The sequence below is a fragment of the Dermacentor albipictus genome, chromosome 4, assembly GCF_038994185.2.
Source record: "Dermacentor albipictus isolate Rhodes 1998 colony chromosome 4, USDA_Dalb.pri_finalv2, whole genome shotgun sequence".
Lineage (NCBI taxonomy): Eukaryota > Metazoa > Arthropoda > Arachnida > Ixodida > Ixodidae > Dermacentor > Dermacentor albipictus.
In genome coordinates, this window is record NC_091824.1 from 30,312,665 (window position 1) to 30,333,392 (window position 20,728).

The following is a 20,728-nucleotide window of genomic DNA, read 5'->3' on the forward strand; positions in this document are numbered from 1 at the left end:
TTTCCCACTTTTAAGGCTGTTGCAGGGTCTACTGAAAAACATTTGTCGGTGTCCTGAAGGCATTGGCCTCTTTCTAGACCCAAGAAAAGAAAGTGCTGGTGGGGGCCAGAGCGCAGTTTAACAAGAGAAATATCTGTTGTAGCAATTGCAGTAGCAGCTCGCTACATAACAAATATTGTTGTCAAGGTCACAACCTAGTCCTCAATAAATATATAACTTCTTGCTGTAAAACCAGTTTCAGCAGAGCACAAAAAATATCTCGACCATTTTCAAATTATTAAGCACAAGATTTTTCTTTTGCAGTATTATGATGATATATGTAAACAGGGAACACAAGAAAGAATCACAAACGGAAGAGCAGAAAAAAACGTGAAATGACTGAATAGAGCACAGAGGACAGACAATCCACACACAATAACTTTAGGTTAGCAGTGCACCCAGCGAGCAGGGCGACTAAGTGATCCTGTATATTGTTACAGCCACACGTTTCCTGGGGCCTTGGGTCAACGCTACGGCTGGCCATCAACGATGCAGGCTGCCTATGCCCTTTGGTCACCGTGACGCCCGTGCATCCTACTGCGCATCCTCATCTCTGCCTACGCTCACGGAGCAGAGTGCCCGGCTGCCTACATAAGCCCGGAATCCCTGCTTCACTCTTCAGTCTGGCAGCAGTGCACCCAGCGAGCAGGGCGACTAAGTGATCCTGTATATCATTACAGGTAAGAACAGACGACCTTGACACGTTACAGTAATTACCTTGCTTGCTGCACTGCTGCCGGACAACCAAAAAATATATATATATTTTGTATTTTGACTGCTTTTTGACGTGGGCACATGATGTCAAAGAAAGAAGAAAAGGAACTCGCAAGTGCGTTTTCAGACTTCCGTAGGGAAATGCGGGCTGAAATGAGGGAGATAAAAGATAGTCTGCACTTCTGTAGCGATACCTGTGATGAAGTTAAGGCAATTACTGGTGACATCAAGGCGTTACATGAAGAAATAAAAGCGTTAACAGCTCAGAATCAACAAGCAGAAAACGAGAGACTTGAAAAGAAAGTGGACGAGCTCGAACAATATCAGGGAAGTAATAACCTGGAAATTAGGGGTGTGCCAGAGGAGCTCGACTCGACCTCAGTGATAAAAAAGATCGGTGAACTTGTGGGTGAAGCGGTAACTGATAGTGATATCTACATTTGCCACCGGGTGCCCATGGCCCGCAGAGAGGATAAGAACAGTGTTGTATGGTTCATATCGCAAACCAAGCGCAACACGTTCCTTGCCAAATCAAAAAAAAAAAAAAAAGCTGTCACCTGAAGATGTGGGATATAAGGGCACAGGTATCACTACCATTTACGTGAATGAGCACTTAACACGACAGAACAAGCAACTTCTTGGCGCTGCACTGGTGGAAAAGAAAAAGGCCAGATGGAAATACGTCTGGGTCAGCTCGGGTAAAATTTTGGCACGGAAAGATGAACAGACCGATGCCATTCGAATTGCAAACAAAGAAGATATTGCCCGCATCAAATAACCTTAGACGTCATTGTGTTGGTCCGGGTTTTTCATTTAATCAGTATGATGCTCAACTCAGGCTCTTTCATTACTGAATCGTCCACACTAAAATCAAATCTTCCGATATTTACACCCATGTTTTTCCTTATTACATTTAAATGTTTGTAGCATGAGGAACAAACAAGATAAGCTGGACATTTGGCTAAAGTGCCTGCAAGTTAATTTTGACGCATTCATGTTCATAGAAACATGGTTAAGCAAAGATAAGCCTTCCCCTTGTTTTACTGATTACGTACCAATACGATTAGACAGAACTGGTAGAGGTGGTGGCCTGATTATTTATCTACAACGAAAGTATGCATATCATATTGTTGATGAGTGCAAAGTTATAAATAGGGATATAGAGTGCCTAACGGTGGAAACCAGCACGTTTTTAATTGCTGATCTGTACAGACCACCAACTGGATACAAGCGGCATTTCCTACAGCATTTAGAAAATGTAATAATCTATTGTATTAATACTAATAAGCAGTTCTTTCTCTTGGGAGATGTAAACATCGACACGATGGCGGATGACTCTTCTGCGCGCGACTTGATGAATCTCTTATCTTCTTACGGGTGCGAAAATGCTATTTCTATGCCAACCCGAATTACTTCACAAAGTTCTACTTCTATAGATATATGTGTTTCAAACCTGAGCGCATCAGATTTCAAAGCAGGGGCATTATCATGCGACATCAGTGACCATCTGCCTATATTCTTTGCCAAACAACACACCCTAACCACGAACTATAAACGCAGCAGGCTTGAACATAGGGTGGTGAATGACTCCTCGTTAAGCTATTTTCATTCTTTAATTGAGTGGGCTGACTGGTCAAATGTGTACTTACAGCAGGATGCAAATTCAGCGTATGAGGTTTTTCTTCGGATCTTTCTTAGTTGCTACAATGATGCTTTTCCACCGAGAGAATATAAGAAATGCAATCGGAAAATAAAAAAGCCCTGGATTGACACCGCCCTACTAAAATGCATCAAGAAGAAAAATAATATGTTCCATAAATTCATAAAATGCAAAGACGGTGACTTGTTCAAAGAATTTTAAAAATATCGCAATCAATTAAACACTGATAAAAAGAAAGCCAAACTTGCATATTATGAAGCAATGTTTGCTAGGATAAGAACGGATCCGGCAAAGATCTGGAGACAGGTAAATTACCTTACTGGCAGAAACCCATCACCGGTTAAGGCTGACCAAATAGTAATCAATGACTCTATAGGAGGCAAGACGCTAGCAGATGAAATAAACAATTATTTCATTAATGCAGCCGTACCCCAGCCGTCTATTCAAGAAAGTGGGCTCTACTGGCCTTCTCGTCGAGTAAATTCATTTGTTTTGGATGCCGTTACCGAAAGAGAAATCAATGGTCTTATAATATGCTTAAAAAATAATGTCGCAAGTGGGTATGATGAAATTAAAGTTGAACCTGTAAAGCGAGTGTCATTAATTATCAGCCCTGTCCTAGCCTATCTCATTAGTCTCACATTTTCTACTGGAGTCTTCCCAGATAAATTAAAACTGGCCAAAGTAATTCCAATACACAAAGGAGGTAGAATTGACAATATTACGGATTACCGGCCAATCTCAGTGCTACCGGTGTTTTCAAAGATTTACGAATTGTCAATCAGTAACAGGCTGTCAAAATATCTAACCAAGTATCATATAATATCACCCTCACAGTATGGTTTTCAGGAAAATAAGACAACTCAGGACGCTCTTCTTGCCGTCAAGCAGCAAATAATCAGAAATTTTGAAGATCAGCTCTTCACCTTAGCAATATTTCTCGATCTGCACAAATCTTTTGATTCCGTTAACCACGAAATCTTAGCTATAAAATTAGATTGCTATAGAATTCGTGGTATCACATCGGACCTTATCAAGGCCTTATCAAGAGCTCATCGTTTCTGAGTCAGTTGGTTAAAATAGACTGTGGTTCTTCAAAACAGCTTGACATTAAACTAGGTGTCTCGCAAGGTTCGATATTAGGCCCATTACTTTTCCTCTTATACGTGAATGACATTACGGAACTACAAAGAACACCCACAATAACCAAGTTTGCAGATGACACTACTTTATTCTTTACAGGTAGAGCACTGCATGACATTGAACAATCGGCCAATCTGTATTTAAATGATTTATCCACATGGTCGCAAAAAAAAAAAACTTCAATTGAATGCAGTAAAAACAAAGTACATGATATTTGAGGCAATCAATAAGCATAAAAAAATGATAAACTTACAGTACAGAGGACATAACTTAGAACAAGTACAATATAGAAGTGAGGCGTGCAGACAGGACACAAGAGTAGAGAAGTGGACAACACGAACGCCGACTATCACCTGAAGGAAGCACTGAGGCGAAAAATAAAAGAAGACACAAAACTCATCTGCGCATGCTCAGGAATGGTAACACCACGTGTCAATCGGGTACACGTGCTGGTCTACCTGAGATAACTGCTAAGGCACTTAATCTCTTCCTTATGTAAAGTAATCGAAGGCTGACTCACGCACACACTTCCACCATTATAGATATGCCATGCCTCTACCATAAGACGTGTATCTTCATTATTATGCCTGTACAATATCGCGCATTCATCTAACTCTGGCTTGCAGTTACAATCTCGGCAATGTAGCGAAAGATTAGAAAGCAATCCACCGGTTAACGACCTTTTATGCTCCATTAGCCTCTGATTGATACACCGTCCCGTTTGCCCTACGTAGAACTGGCCACAGCTAAGGGGAATATTATAAACCACACCCATACGACATTCAGTAAAACTGTTGTTCTTATTGTGCTTCACTGGACAAATATCTGTTAGTTTTTTGCCTTTTACCCGCTCCTTTTTATTCTGTACGGCAGCGCATATCTTACCTAGCTTATTGGGAGCAGTGAAAGCAACATTAACATCATATCTACTAGCAACGTTTTTAAGCCTGTACGACACTGAATGAATATACGGAATAGCCACTACTCTTTTTTTGCTATTACAGTCGAACTTCGATATATCGAACAGCGCGGTGATCGCAAAATAGTTCGATATAGCCAGAATTCGATATATAAAATCACGTAAAAAACGCGTCAAAAACTAGCACAAATCAATCAATGAATTAATCGTGGCGCAATAGATACTCACACGAAGCTTCAAACAAATTATTTATTTTGTTCGCTGAAAGTACTGAAGCAGCGTAGCCTGCTTCATATTGGAAACCGCGTGCTTGACCACGGCGTCCTCAACATAGTCCAAATGGTCCACAAGAGACGGTCCAGTGCCTTCTATTGCGCCGCAGTAGCGGCGTACAACGGCCAAAGCAGCTACAGCCTCAGTTGCAGTCGGGAGCGGGGCAACATCAGCGCTTGCTGGATCAGCCTCGGCAGCGTCTTCGTTTGGCCGCTCAGCAGTCACTTCTGCCGCGATCTCACGTCTGTTAACTCCGCCACTGTTCCGGTGCTGTCGTCACCGCCAACGAAGTCCTCAATGCACATGCTGTGTGGCTCAGCACCGACAAAGCGCTCCAACTGGCTCCACGGCCGCCTCGATCACGCGCGCGCTCCCCTAGAGACAGGCCGTGAGCCAGCCCGGCCGCCTCAATCACGCGCGCACGGCGGGGGCGCGGGCGCGCGTGATTGAGGCGGCCGGGCTGGCTCACGGCCGGTCTCTAGGGGAGCGCGCGCTTTGCGCGGGAGCGCCTCGAGACCGGCCGTGGCTGGCTCCAAGCCGCCGCGTGTGTACGCCGCTACGTTCAAATGGCGCCCTCGGCGCAACTGATGTGGGAGCTGTCGTACGCAGCAGTCTGGAACGCCCATCGCGCCGCCGCTATCTTCGAGAGTAGTGTTGCGGGAAAGCTCGCCTCCTGTCAACAGAGCGCACTTGGTCTGGGGTGGCGGAGTTCGATATATCCATTTTACATCCGGCCCCGTTCGAAATAAAAAATTAAAAATGCATGCGATTTTCGACGTGATATAGAAAGTGTTCGATATACGCAATAATTCGATATATCCGTGTTCGATATATCGAGGTTTGACAGTACTGCTTTCTGTAATCACGTCCGTCCCTCTCGAAACCGACTTTTTTAGGCACTCAGCCACAGTGGCCACCGCTACACCAGGATAACCTGCTTCTAATAGGCGCCGGACCTGCGCATTAAAACTGGCGCTTATTTTGTGCCTGCAAGATCGTGTGAGCGAAGACTTAAGGCACGACATGACAATTCCGTTTTTTACTAATTTAGAATGCTTGGACTGAAAGTTTAGCAACGGCTTCGAAGATCTTGGGGAGTACTGCCAACAAGCATGATTTTATTCGAAGATCAAGGAAATGTCAAGAAACTGAATTACGCGTCGCTGAGGAAATTCCTTGGTAAACTTTAATTCTCCCCCATAAAGTTTAAATTGCTCACTTACTGAGGTAGCAGCGGAATCTAATTCTTCCCTATTGCAGAAAATCAAGTAATCATCAACGTAACGAAATATCTTGATAACACTATCACCTAAGGCTTTCTCTAAGCAGTTGTCAACCTTACTCAGGTAAATGTCGCTAAGAATAAGGGCAACCTTTGAGCCAATGCAAATGCCTGATTTTCGCAGAAAAACACCATCTCTCCACCCAATCAGCGTCGACTTCAAATACATTGAAAGAATTTCTAGAAAAGCTCCCGTGGAAACACCGCATCTGTCAATAAAAGCCGACTCTTACACTTGTTCTTTAATGCACTCATTTACGGAATTTAGCAACCCGTCATGCGGCAAGGAATAATACAGGTCTTCGATATCCATACTAAAAGCTGTACAATCACCAGGATTTTCCTCTCTCAAATACTGAACTAGTGCCTGAGAATTACGTAGGCAAAAGGGATCTGAAAAAATTAGTGAAGCTAGGCAGTTCTGTAGGTAACTAGCGACACAAACCTGCCACGTCCCTTTCTCTGACACTATAGCACGAAAAGGAATTTCTTGTTTATGGGTCTTGGCCGAGAAAAACAGTTCTAAGATGAGGGATTTAGCTTTCTTTACATTACAAACAAGCCTATTAAGATTATGTCTTGACAAGAGGTCAACCGCACGTTGCTTAACTACCAAAGGCTTGAGTTTGACTGGCTGCAAATTCTTTCCTATGGCTGAAATCGCTTTTTCTGAAAACATGTCATCTGGCATAATTACGAAATAACCTTCCTTGTCAGATATTACTGGTCTAAGTTTATGCTCCACAAGGTAATCCACTAACGGTCGGACATGGTCAGGCGTCTTAAAATGAGAATTAGATTGTTTAATGCTGGCAATGCAATCCGAAATACAGCGTGAGCATTCTTCTTCCGGGACGAACCTGGTTATGCAGCGCGGTATGCTTGAAACGTCAACGGGTTTTATGTTAGGCTTAAAACAGTGCTTAGGACCTAAAGCAAGGATTCTTCTATGGTTATCACTTACGATGGCGTCTCCAAGAACCAGTACGTTATTTGACGATGAATTATTAGAAAGGTGTTTCCTCTTACTTTGTTGAAGATCTGGAACTTACATCCTCTATTAGCCCCGAGAACGAACGCGAGCGGCGCTCGCAGCGCCGCTCGCGTGACGTCAGGGCACGGACTCGCGCCTGTCGTCTGCTACAGTTCGGGCGTTTTCCGGCCGCTTTCTGCGGTGTTTTCGTTTGTTCGCCCTCGTTCTCTCTGCTTGTGTACTTATGGTGGTCGTCTCAAATATATTTTTACGACGTCTTCCTTTGTGAACATTTATTCAAAGAGCTAATTTCTTAGACAACAATGCAGCTCTCGAAGGCAACGCTACAGTGCCAGCCGAAGCGACGCAGACCAGTCCATTGCGGGTTTTTCATACGCGGATCGACAATCGCATAAGCATAGCCTATAGGAATCCAGTTATGATACCATACCTGCCGCGGTGCAACAAGTATGTCACAAAGCTGGCTATATATGACTTTTACAGCAGTTACGTTGATTTTATTCCGCTAAAACAGGTTTGCTCACGACGAGTAGTTCATGGTATAATATAAAATTTTTGCATTTCCTCACAGAAACGCTCGGCAGTAGCACGGTGACTTAACTAATACTGGAGCTTAGATTCTACACGCCTCACTTGCTTCTTTAACTGCTTGTCAACATTAGGTGGTTCTTCACGTCGTTACTTTTTTTAAGCGGCGGAAATTTGAAGTAAAGTTAATGAAGGCTTACAGCTATTTACAGAGTACAAATAGGAATGTACCAATATATATTCCCTTTTCCATGCTACACGTTCAACTCACCTCTTTAGAGCGCGTTTGTTAATGATTAATAATGCATGTTATGTTCCTCTTTTTTTGTCTATGTTACTAAGTGTATATCATTTATTTATTTCAATGCCGCAGTGTGTTTTGCATTGTTATCGTGGAAATATTTCAATATGCTTTCATATATTGTATAACTGCAATGTTTTATGGCCACTATATAAATGTAATTTATATGGCGCTTGATGTGTTACCCCATGCAGCCATTTTGTACCTAAGAGGGTGAGGTTACCTCAAGCCGCGTCTGTGCGGCTTTTTTCCCTCATCCACCTCCATTTACCACTCCTCTGTACATGTGTGTGTGTAAATGGAAATTAAAAAATCAAATCAAATCAAACTCACTTGAGAAATTTACTGGTGCTTGTTGCTTGAGGAATATACATGACGAATCTGTTTGGCAAACTGACACAGGCTGCTCGGCCCAATTTTTTTAGTGAAGTATGCCTGCTGGACCGCATAGCTGCAGCCAGAAAGCAGTCGAAGCGTCAATGACTAGTAGTATGGGACATATTGAAGATATCGAAATTCCCCCTGTGGAGGGTCAGAAATCAAGTGAAAGTATATGCAAGGCTTGTGGTGCTTTCTTTATGAATGTTTGCGATTGGATTGGAGCAAACATAAATTAGCCTGCAAGGTTCTCTTTTCTGTACCGACGAAGCGAATAGTTATCCGTTTGAATAATTAAATAACGCTGGATCGAGACATGGTGAGACAAAAGGTGCTTGAATTTTCCTTTTGTAGGCAATCTAAGCTGCGTAGTAGTAGCTCGAGAATACTTTAGCCATTCCAGTTGGCGCTGTAAAAAAATGCTTTATGGTTTTAATTCGAAGTTGAAGTGAACTGATGGGTTTCGCGAACATAGCGTGCCTCGCCATACGGACAGTCGATTGCTACCGTTACGTGATCAGGGGTGTGCCATATTGTCGATAAAGGCTACTGAGGGCCACTATGATACATTTCATCACTTTCAATTGAGTGGCTCTCAATCTAAACAACGAAACTTTTCTCTCAGGTGATTGCTACTATGGTGTTTGTGAATTAACTATGTAAATACTCTACATGACGCGCCGTCGTGTTAGCAGCCATGAGCAATTCGTTTTTTGGAGGCCTGTTTCAGAGGGGGATGAAAGTAACAGCAAACATTTTCATAAGAAATGCGCGCCTAACTATTTTTTTACGCATTAATGAATGGCCATATTTGAATAGAACAACACACCAGAGTAATAGGAATCATGATGACAGCTTCGCTGGGCAGTGTCTTTCTAACATCGGATAACATGTTGACGCCAATTACCAAATTTTTCTTCCACGTAAAATGCAATACCTCTCATAGCTAAATACTAAAGGAATGTTAAGTGTTTAGCGAAGCATCATACACAACTTCGCGCGTTGAATTTGCAGATATTCTTTTTTTAGTCAAAATTTACCGATAGACACGGCGCATATATACATTGCAAAAACTAGTAGACCCCTTTAACGCTACTTAGCTTGCGATATCCAAGCCTCAAAGTTTCTCGACTCACACGCTTTTCAAGAAGAAACTGTGGTTAAGGTATGGCAGCTGAAAGAAGCCGACTTATTCTTCAATACGTACGGCTCGAGCCACCCATACCCCAAGCATACACGAAGGGAACGAGCGCGCGCGGCAGCCGAGCGAGCCGGAGCGAGCGGCGTCCTGGCCGTGACGTCACTCGCGAGAGGGCGCCATTCCTCTTTCTCGGGGCTAATAGGAAGTCCGCATGTTGCACGGCTAACTTATTCCTATCGTTGTAGGGGCGGTTCCAAAGGCGACCGTCTCCCAGGGCCGCGCAACGGACCCTTAGACACTCCTGGTAGAACCTAACTTGGCGCCATGATTCAGCGGAAAGAATAGCTCCAATCCTCTTGGCATGCTCAGTTCCTTAATTGCGATATGTATGTTCCGCGCTAGAAGCATGTCGTGGTTTAGTCGTAATCGTGTCACTCCCATCGGAAGTTCAAATGATGTGCGGCTTTCTTCAACCATCAACTGGGCATGCCACTTTTTCCTAGATTTGATATTTTACCTGCAAATAAAGTCTATTTATGGATACTGGCACAGTGAATTTATAAAGAGAAACTCCACAGTATTTACACACCTGTCTTGGCGCAATATGATATCCGTAACACCAAACGCAGAAATAAAAAAGTCAGAACAAATTATGGAAAACAAGATCTGGAATATCAGGTAATAGACATGTTAAATAACTGTGCTTCTATTTTGGATTTCCCCAGAAAAACGTTCAAACGTGAACTGCGGTCAAATTTGTTTTCCGTTGAAATTGTTATGTTACAATGATAAATGTAAACTTCCGTTTCAGTTGTTGACTTCTTTTTAAGTATTTTTGTGATCTGACCGACCGACCGACCGAGGGAAAGCAAGCCAAGCCAAGTTTAGCAGTAATCGTAGCGGCAGTGCTACGCCCACAAAGTGGTAAAATTCATGGAAACTGCTGATCTTGTCTGTAAATGCTAAAAACCGATTGCACGCGCTAAAATTTGAATCAGAGTGCTAAAACTTGAAGGCAACTGCTAAAATTTTATGTAGAGTGCTAAATTTGAGGGTGAATGCCAAACTGACAAGTGCTAAACTTTGATAGCTAGCACTAAAACACAACAGTGCAAAAACTTGAAGAAAACTGGTAGTAGTTCGCAGTAGAATGCTAAACTTGATGGTAAATGTAAAAAAAACAATTGCAACTGCTAAAATTTAGCAGCAAGCGCTGAAAATTGATGGAGCGTATCAAAAATTGTCAGAAAGTGTTAAAACTTGAGAGTGCCAAAACCCAACTACACATGCTAAAACTTGACCGAGTACGCTAAAACCCGAAGGCGAGTGCAAGAATAAGCGCACTGAGCAATGAAGAGTCCAGAGACAAACTTATCAATTATGCAGCATAAACTGGGACCTCAAGAAAAGTTGGCGAAATTCCACATAATCTCAGCAAGGTTAGTCTGAGATACTTCTTGGTGGCATGCTGCTAGCAAGGCAATGTAAGTTATTCAGAATTGACATTACACTGGACAATGAGCACTAAGCGAATTGAACATTATGCTGACAACTATAAATGAAATTACTGCCCTGTCAACACACACAGCACAATTTCAAGGTCTTTTACGACGCCAAACATCGCCATTGCAGAGTGCTTTTGCAATGGCAGTAGGTGAAACAATCTCAGGAGAAAGCACGTGATTTAGGTTATGGGGTGTCTGCAGTCTACCATGGTGGAGTGTAGGTAATTGGAGAGGCATAGGAATAAAACCACCAGCTCACAAGGTAGGTGTTTATACCTTTAAAACAGTCCGAACCAAAACTAAGACACATGTGCCATTTAGCTCAATTCAACTTATTTCAAAGGTGTTTATAGCCAAGTCAAGTTTTCGGAGTCAAGGCTCCTATTCAAGAGAGTGTGATTATTAGCTGCCCTCACCCCATCCTTTGAAGAATAGTGCCCTTGCACACACAGCCAAAATCACCAAAAGTGGGGGAAAAGAAAAAGAAGATAGTGAACAGCACAAACTGGATGTATTAATAGGAGATTAGAAGATGAATTTGGAAGACCTCTTGCACAAAGTACCCCTTCAACAATGCCCCACAATATGCGGAAGCATGAGACCAACAAGAAAGGCTGAAAAAAATATATATATATTCTGTGGTCAAACTTGCTAAAAGCACGATATGATTATGAGGCATGCCATATAGGGGGACAATGAATTGATTTTTACCCCCTGGAATTCTTTAACGCGCACCTACATTTAAGTACTTGAGCATTATTGCATTTTGCCTCTATTGAAATGCACCCACCACGACCAGCATCAAACACTATGAAAGGCTGAATTGCCTTAACAGACATGACTGACTTGCAGCTCAGTAACAGAAAGCTCCTCCCCTCAGGAGGGTGCGAGAAGTTTTATTTATTTAGAAATACTGTCAACCCTCAGTTGAGGGTCATAACAGGGAGGGATGTTACATATACGTTCATACAAAACAGCCAGATACAAAAGAAATATGCACATACACTACAGTGTCCTACGGATACAATACAAGATACTATATACAGACTGTAAGGCATGTATTCAAATGTTCAACCAGCTGCCGCACGCACACAAACAGAAAAAAGGAAAAAGAGAAAAAAGAAAAGAAAAACACTTTACAATATCCACATGGTACAGTTTTAGTAAAGAACATTGATTGCATTTGTAAACAATGCAGTATCAGAACTGCGAACAATTTCTGCAGGCAGCTTGTTCCACAGCTCTATTGAATCTGGGAAGAACGAACAACGAAAGGCATTGGTTCGGGACAAGTACGGTTTATTTGCTTCATTATGACTTAAGCGGGAGCTCAGTCTGCCTGGAGGTTTTAAATACAACTCTTTATTAATTTTTAGTTCACCATGAATTATTTGAAATAACGTTTTTACTCTCTGCTTCTTGCACCGATCTTCCAACAGTTCAAGACCGCAAGACTTTAACATCGCCGAAACGGAGTCTGTCCTTCTATATTTCGAGCAAATAAAGCGCGCCGCCCGGCGTTGCACCTTCTCTATTTTGGCCCACATTACCTTTTGATGGGGCGCCCATGCTACTAACGCATATTCTAGGGATGGTCGAATAAGAGCTCTGTAAGCCAGCAGTTTAACATCTTTTGTTGCCCTCCCCAGTTTTGCTCTTAAAAAACCCAATTTCTTCTGTGCCGCAGAGCACACTCTTTCTACTTGATTGTGCCATTTTAAATCATGCGAAATAGAGACACCAAGATATTTGAAACAAGGAACATTAACTAGATTGTAGCCTAGAATATCGTACTGAAAAGTAAATATATTCTTTTTTGCAGTGATATGCGTGTATGTGGTCTTATCAAAATTGATTCGCATTTCCCACTTGTCACACCAACTCCCAAACGCCTGAAAGTTTCGGTTGAGCTTAATCTGATCCTCTAAACAAGATACCGGCGCAAAAATCAAGCAGTCATCTGCAAAGAGTTTTATCTTAGCAGAACTATCTAAAGCGGTTGCTACATCATTGATGTAAAGCAGAAAAAGTGTTGGCCCTAACACGGACCCCTGTGGTACTCCTGAATATACATCTAGTTCCATGGCAACGATGCACATGGCAAAGCTGAAAGTGCGAACGTGAATATTGTTACGTAGGAAGATGCAGACGAAAAGCTACATGCAAGAATATTTACAAGGGAATAAGACGCACTTGGCCAAGAGGCAACAGCCCGCGCTATCCTCTAATCGTCATTCTCGTCTTCTCACTGCTCGCCTCTTCGTCATTGCAAATACTGTTCCGTAGCACTACCCCCGGCGGCAAAAGTGCCGTCCCGGAGCGACTAAAGGCCGGACTAGGAAGCAGTGTAGTAAGCCTTGAGCCTACTTATGTGCACGACACCACTAGATGCCAGAGTAGAGGACAAGGTTGAACTCACAGGAGCAATTTCGTATGTCACAGGCATCACCTGGCGCAGCACGCGGTAGGGCCCTGTATATCACGAAAGGAGCTTATCTGAAAGTCCGACGTGAGGAGAGGGTGACCACAGGAGCACGAGCGTACCAGGCGAAAAATGTAGGTCACGGTGGCGGGCGTTGTACTGACGCTGCTGAGTGGTTTGCGAGGGTGTCAGTCAAGCACGGGCAAGCTGGCGTGCATGGTCGGTGAGGGTGATGGCGTCGCGCATATATTCGCTTGTTGAGATTACAGCAGGAGGAAGTGCCCTGTCAAGGGGCAAGGTCGGTTCGCGACCATACAGTAGATAAAATGGAGAAGATCCGGCGGTGTCGTGCCGGGAAGAATTATATGCAAATGTGACGTAAGGAAGGGCAATGTCCCAGTCGTGGTGGTCCTTGGAAATGTACTTGGACAGCATATTGGTAAGAGTACGGTTTAACCGCTCTGTGAGGCCAATGGTATGAGGACGGTATGAGGTAGTCAGCTTGTGTTGAGTGGAACAGGAATGCACAATGTCGGCAATAACTTTCGAAAGGAAGTTACGGCCACGGTCAGTAAGCAGCTGTCGTGGGGCGCCATGAAGCAAGATAATGTCACGCAAGAGAAAGTAGGCGACGTCAGTGGCGCAAGTGGTAGGGAGAGCCCGCATGATAGCGTATCGGGTGGTGTAACCAGTTGCGACGGCTCCCCATTTGTTCCCAGAGGATGACGTGGAAAAGGGACTGAGGAGGTCTAATCCAACATGAAAGAACGGTTCCGCAGGGACGGTGATCGGCTGGAGATGACCGGCAGGTAGCACCTGAGGTGTTTTCCGACGCTGGCAGGGATCACCGGCAGCAACATAGCGTCGGACGGAACGAGCGAGACCAGGCCAGTAGAAGCGGCGGCGGACGCGGTCGTACGTGCGGGTTACCCCAAGATGTCCTGCAGTGGGTGCGTCATGCATCTCAAAAAGAGCACAGTATGTGGTAGATGTCTTGGCACAAGAAGAAGATCAGATCCGTCAGGGAGCATGTTCCTTCGGTACAGAATGCCGCCCTGGAGGACATATCGGACACGGATGTGTTGGTAGGTGTAGAGCGCATGCGCTCGATGAGTGCTCGCAGCGATAGGCCTCGGTACAGCTCATCGGCGATGTTAGCGAATGCAGACACAAAGAAAATGCCATTGGCGGTACTACTGTCGGCGTCGTCAGGCTCGTCTACCGGGTAGCGAGACCAGCATTCAACATCCCTGTGTAGTCGGCCAGATTTGTAGGTGACAGCACACGAATATTCTTGGAGGCGTAAGGCCCAGCGACCAAATCTTCCTGTAGGATCTTTCAGTGAGCATAACAAGCAAAGCACGTGATGCTCTGTGACAACAGAAAATTGTCGGCTACATAAGTAAGGCAGAATTTCGCAACCGCCAAAACTAGGGCCAGACACTCACGCTCAGTGATGGAATAGTTGCGCTCCAAGGGTGAGAGGAGCCTGCTGGCGTAAGCAATAACACGGTCGGTGCCGCGCTGGTGTTGTGCCAGTACTGCGAGCCAGCACCTCCACCACATATGTTATGTAGGAAGACGCAGACGAAAAGCTATATACAAGTATATTTACAAGGAAATACGCCACACTTGGCCAAGAAGCAACAGCCCGCGCTATCCTCTAATCGTTGTCGTCATCTTCTCACTGCTCGCCTCTTCGTCATTGCAAGTACTGTTCCGTAGCAATATGTAGGACTGAGAAGGAGACAGAGACAGGATCCTCTGGTGCATGTGCAATGTGCTACACTTTTGGAGAGAACGCTGCAAAAAGCAACTCACTAGCTGCGGGTATTGGCTGAAGCTATTGGTACCTTCGGTTGACTACACTCGTGATGTTATCAGTGCACACGTGTGGTGCCGCATGTTCGTCTGGGTGCCACACCTGTGGTGGAGCACATTTGGCTGGGGCGAGCACCCCATACGTTTGCACCCCATCGCAGAGGTCAGCGGTGAGGCGCGATATGATCCTGTCGTGCAGAGCACGCCTGCAGATGGCGAAGGGAGGGTCGTTCAGTTCAGGCTCCATTTCGTAGCAGATGGGTAAGATGGAAGCCGTGTGTCTGTGTGTCCTGCACAAAAGCGCTTTTGCTGCTAGAATCCAGTAGCTCATCGGCAAACGAAGACGACGAAATTTATTATCGCCGCTAACCTAGAGCACCGACGAGAGCAAATGTCAAAGGTTGCAGAGGTTTCGGCATTCTAAGTACTGTATTTACTCGCATTATGTTCGCACTTTCTTGTAAAAAAAATTGACGCAAATTTAGGGGTACGATCATTACGCTGGTTAAATTGCCTGCGAAAAGAAAACCAGAATTTTTTCATCCATCATTTGCTGCGGGATGACAACCGGTCATCAAGCAAGTGGCTACCGCTTAACAGTGAGGGACACCAAAACAAAAATGGCGGCTGGCAAAGCAAGTCGAAAGCGACGAATGCTATTTTTTTTCTTCTGCTGAGTACACAACACGCATTGAAACAGTTTCTTCCGTGTGAGTAATGAATAATATCGTAAATATTGGCAAGTTTGCAACAATAACATAGCCATGTCTACTTTGAGGAGACAGAAACAGAGGTGGGCATAGAAACACATGGCAGGCATGCTGCAAAAACTGTGGCTACTTGTCTTCACTGCCATCCTAATACGGCACGTTTCCGCTAAGGGTGGGTGAATATCTTAGCTGAGTTACAAGCAGCGGCGTATTAATAGGGTACACTGCTAACGTATCAGTGTAAACAAGGCCACTAATGCTGTCGCTCGTGATTTTTTTCGTGTCCATGAGTGCAGACAAGAAGAATTAAAGGGCGCCTTTTTTGTTGTTGTTGACCAAAACCATTAGGAAGCCTACATATAATAAAGCCAAAGGAAGTTTGGTTGTAGCTTTCTTTTCATGGAAGTGCGGAAAGTGATGAAAGGAATGAAATGGAGCATCTACTTAAGAATGTTTGGTGCGAGAAGAGCGTGTCTTCAAGAGTCGTTCGCATGGCTTTCGACAGATGGTAAGCGCGATCACCATTGGCTAGACTTGGCACACCACATATCGCTGCATCAAGTTTGGGGTGCGATCATTTCATGGTAAAGAAAAAACAAGAAACAAATTTTGACGACAAAATTCGAGGGTGTGATCATTACATGAGTGTGATCATTATGCGAGCAAACATGATAGTTGAGGAGAAGCTGCACCATTAGGTTCTGCATTTGATACTGCAACTTTTGTATTTCCGTCATTTCTTATCAATCTTGAAGGCAGTTTGGGCTAAGTAGGAGTACATGCAATGTGCTGCCAGGGCAGTTCGCAGCCTCAAATATTCCAGTACCTTAAGAATTATTCGTCATTACGCATTCTAAACATTTCTCATCAATAAACAACTTGACCTTGTTACTGTTGCTGAGAATCGGGGCAAGTGCAGGTGACAACTGGCCTCAGCTAAGCTGTCGTCTGACGAGTTTCGAATTCCACCCGTCCTTCGCAGAGGGTGCTACAGTCGCAAACTCGCGTTTGGTGGCTCATACATTCGCCTGGCAGGTAGTAAAACGCGAAACTCGGGCAGTGTTCGATGTAAATTCTGCTGCACCGGCACAGTGCCAGGGTGGCTCGGCCGAAGGTACCACGTCTTTGCACTGTGGCATAGGAAGGCGCCAGTAATCACTGAATACAAGTGGCTTGCTACAGGTGAACTTACCAGAGAAGAATTCGCACGCGCTTTGCACTGATGTGTTCCTTTTCAAAAGTGGACTACTAATCCATCTTGAAAAAAGAACACAAAAAAAAAAGAAAACCAGTTTTATCTATACATTCACAAATGTAGTGGTTGCCGTAGTGCACCAGGCAACAGACTGTCCGAGAATGTGCACAACGACGTGCTTTGACCGGAGGGAAGTGGCTCTCAGTCTTGGCACAATACGGTCTGCCGTTCGTGCAGTCCAAAGGACTCTACTCTTGCGCAACAGGCTAGCACCAGAGGGACTGTCCTTTACTCTAATAGTTTCACGGAGCGACAAAGACAAGGCAGTCTGTCTATTCCAGAACTCACAACTCTCTTTAACTGGGTATACACATCCATCAAACGCACTGTGCATGTTCTGATAGGATATGCGGACCATGGAACAGTGGGGCTCTCGCCACTGCACTTACGACCTATCACCTACTATGGTACACGAGACACCAACCAATGCACTCACCGGCAAAAGGTGAAACAACACGTACACTGGCAGAGCTCCTCACCTTGTCACCGACGGTGCACTTGAAGCCGTTCATGCCCATGTGATGGAAAAGGTGCGCCTTGAGTTCGCCATCCTGGATGAACGCCTTGCCGCAGTATGGACACTCGTGCGGTCCGATTCCCGTGTGGATGCGCGTGTGGCTGTTGAGCGTCCCCTTGAGTGAAAATCGCATGCCGCACTCGGCGCAGGCGAACGGCTTCTCTACCCTGTGGATGTGACGGTGCTTGTTGCGCGCCGTGACCGACGGGAAACCCTTGTTGCAGAAGTCGCAGGGGAACGGCCGCTCGCCGGTGTGCACGCGCATGTGGATCTTGAGCAGCCAGATGCTGTAGAACGGTTTGCCACAGTGGTCGCACTTGTACTTCTGCTGCGTCACCTCACCGGCATGTGCCCGCAGGTGCTCCCGAAGGTTGTCCTGGCAGAAGGCATACGTGTTTCAAGCCTGTTTTGCACTCGGCAATTTTCTTGCACAGCGGTTTCAGAGCCGCATCAACGGCATGTGCAGACTTCACCTTTGAGCATTGCATGCATTAAAGGACCCCTGAAACAGTTCGGACAAATTTTGTAGACGCGTAGGGTACAGCTTAAAGGGAAGCTGAAGAGTCTGTCGAATTCAATAAGACGCTCATATACGGATGCGGGAACCTTATAAACCATGTAGGTAAAATTTGGTTTTTTTTTTTTTCAAATAGGAGCGACGTAATCGTCGGTTGAAATTGCGCTGTAGCTCCGCCCCCCGTCGAATGCCGCGCGCTGCTGCTGACGCTGACGATGCGAGCGGAGACCGGAAACCGCGGTGTTGTGACGTCAACTTTAGTGTTTTGCTCCTTCGCAGCCTGCGTGACCGTGCCTGACCGTGCTTGTTTCTGCGTGCGTGCCGTCGTAATCTGCTTCGATCGACCCTGCATTTCTTTGTTGGTGTGTCTGTGTGTATGTAGAGTGGTGGTCAAGGTGCGCAGCATCAACTGATGTGGTGGGCCGATCATGCCGTCTTTCTGTGCAGCCTACGGTTACACGAACACCAGCGGCCGCGACGATGTTGTCTTCCATTGCTTCCCACAAGACAAGACGCTTTTAAGGAAGTGGGAGGCTGCTGTAAAGCGAAAGAATTTGAAGCCCTCAAGAACAACACTGCTGTGCTCCAACCACTTCCGTGACGACGATTATCACCAGAATTTCCACCAGCAGGCTTTCTAAACGCAGCGCGAAAAGATCGGAGCAACGAAAACAAAGACGGCACGAGTGCGGACTGACTGATGATAACTGGTGTTGGAAGGCTTTATGAATACACGAACTCGCCCAAACCTGGATTTTGATTTACTGCGAGCTCCTTCATGTTAGCACGCTGAACGGAAGGTGCATGTTTATTTCCCGCCCTCGACGCAGGTTTCGTCGCAAAGCGCCGCGAATTTTCTATTTGTACGTGTGTTGTAAAACAGCCTGCACGCAGCTACCATAACGCAGTGCAAATGTAGAGTTTGCATGTGCTGGAAAGCCGGCGCACGCCAGGACGCTACGCTCCCCCCGTCTCTCGCGCACAGCGAGAAACCGACCGTCCCACGTAGCCGACGGAATTCGCCGCCTTTACGACTTCGGTTACGAGTAGTGTGCGGATGGCGCACAGGTGAAGGTCACTACACGTACTGCATGAACCGGGAAGCTTTTCACGTGTTTGAACCGTCTTTGTAGGTTGCCGACAGCTTTGGACAGCGCACAAATGCCGACGATCGCATCCCCGCTTACGTTCCACGAGGAGGCATGCAGGAACACAACACTGCAGTTACTTGACCGGAAACGAGCTCACTAGATCGGCGAAAGATCGGCGAGATCACTAGATCGCTTTGCAAAAAACATACTCACCAAAGAGCATTTCCAACACGAGGAGATCCCAAGATTTTCGTTCGCTTTCGCTTTCGTTCTCGTCGAAAGCACTGCTCGCACCAGCATCGTTTGCTTCTTCGAGAGGCCGGCTCTTTGCAATCGGCTCGTACATGTAGGCAGCAACGCCGAACTCTTCAGAAAAACGTAGTCTCTAAATTTTCTATTACCTCTTAATTTTCCATTACGGCACCAAACTACCTGGCACCGCGTTTCATGTGGAGCGGCAGCGGTCGGTCGCTAAAGTTGACGTCACGGGTCGCCCGACCAATCACAGGCGGAAACGAGACGCGCGAGCTGGGCGTGTCCGCTGCTGCACTTTTCGTCGAAATAAAATATATTTGCGCTTTCTTTCGCTCAATTTCGATACGATATTCGAATTCGGAGGGTCGAAAACCATTATGTACACATGTTCACTCATTTTTTCTGGAAAACCTTTCAGCTTCCCTTTAAGTAGAACATTCGCACCACAATTAATGGAGCTACAAGCGATTAGAAGTTACCCTCCTCCCCAGCCACGTTTTATCTCCTCAACTCGTTCGCCGAGCGAGCGGGGCTAAGCTCCGCCTTCACTGGTCCCGCGTCACGATGCGACGTCACACCGTCCACTTCCGGTTGTTTTGGAGCCCGCCCATGCGAAACATCTCCGCTATCCACTTGGCTGTCGACCCCAAGCGAGAGCTATCGAAGCAGCGTGCGTTGCGAGCATTCTGTCGTAGCGCCGAACGTGTCTGGTATTCTGTTAACCACAGGCAAGCTGGTCATTTCGGCAAATGACTGGAGGCGTAAACTCAAGCTGATGAAGGAACTTTGGCGTAGACGTACGTGAGCGGCCTGATCGGTCTGCACGGTCCAGACACTTGTTGGCGCAGCGCTTAACCAGCCAAACCTAACTTAACCAGCCAGCTCTAACCAAGTGTAAAACATTTTAAACATTTATGAAAACAACGTGTTGATGATTACACTCCTGTGAAAAATACACACCAGCAGCAAAGAAGAATACGCTTCGTTGCAGCTACTGTGTATGGTTGAGCTCTATGCCACCAGGTGGCTGCACCGTGCAGACCATTCACATTTGCCCTTCAGCTGATCTCGGCTCATCCCGTTACGGCACAGTCAAGCGGCCAGACCCTGTCCCCTTGCGCTTATGTTTGCCCTAATATGGGACTCGCGAAACGCTATTGCGTTAGTAATCTTCTGGTGTAAAGTGACGGCCACAAACGCACAAATCCTGGCGACGATCGTATCGCGGCAGTCCGATGCGCAGCAGCTAGTTCGCTCGTACGC

General features: G+C 45.6%; 1 protein-coding gene across 2 annotated transcripts in view; it reads right to left on the minus strand.

Moving 5' to 3' along the window:
• Positions 1-20,728, minus strand: part of LOC139046774 (zinc finger protein 595-like) — a 101,190-nt gene that overhangs the window by 48,243 nt on the left and 32,219 nt on the right. The window contains exon 4 of one of the 2 annotated variants that reach the window (XM_070536869.1): positions 17,565-17,978. The exons of the other annotated variant lie outside the window; for it this stretch is intronic. Coding sequence (XP_070392970.1) covers positions 17,565-17,978 — 414 coding nt within the window. The remainder of the gene's footprint in view (positions 1-17,564; positions 17,979-20,728) is intronic. 2 annotated transcript variants of the gene reach the window in all.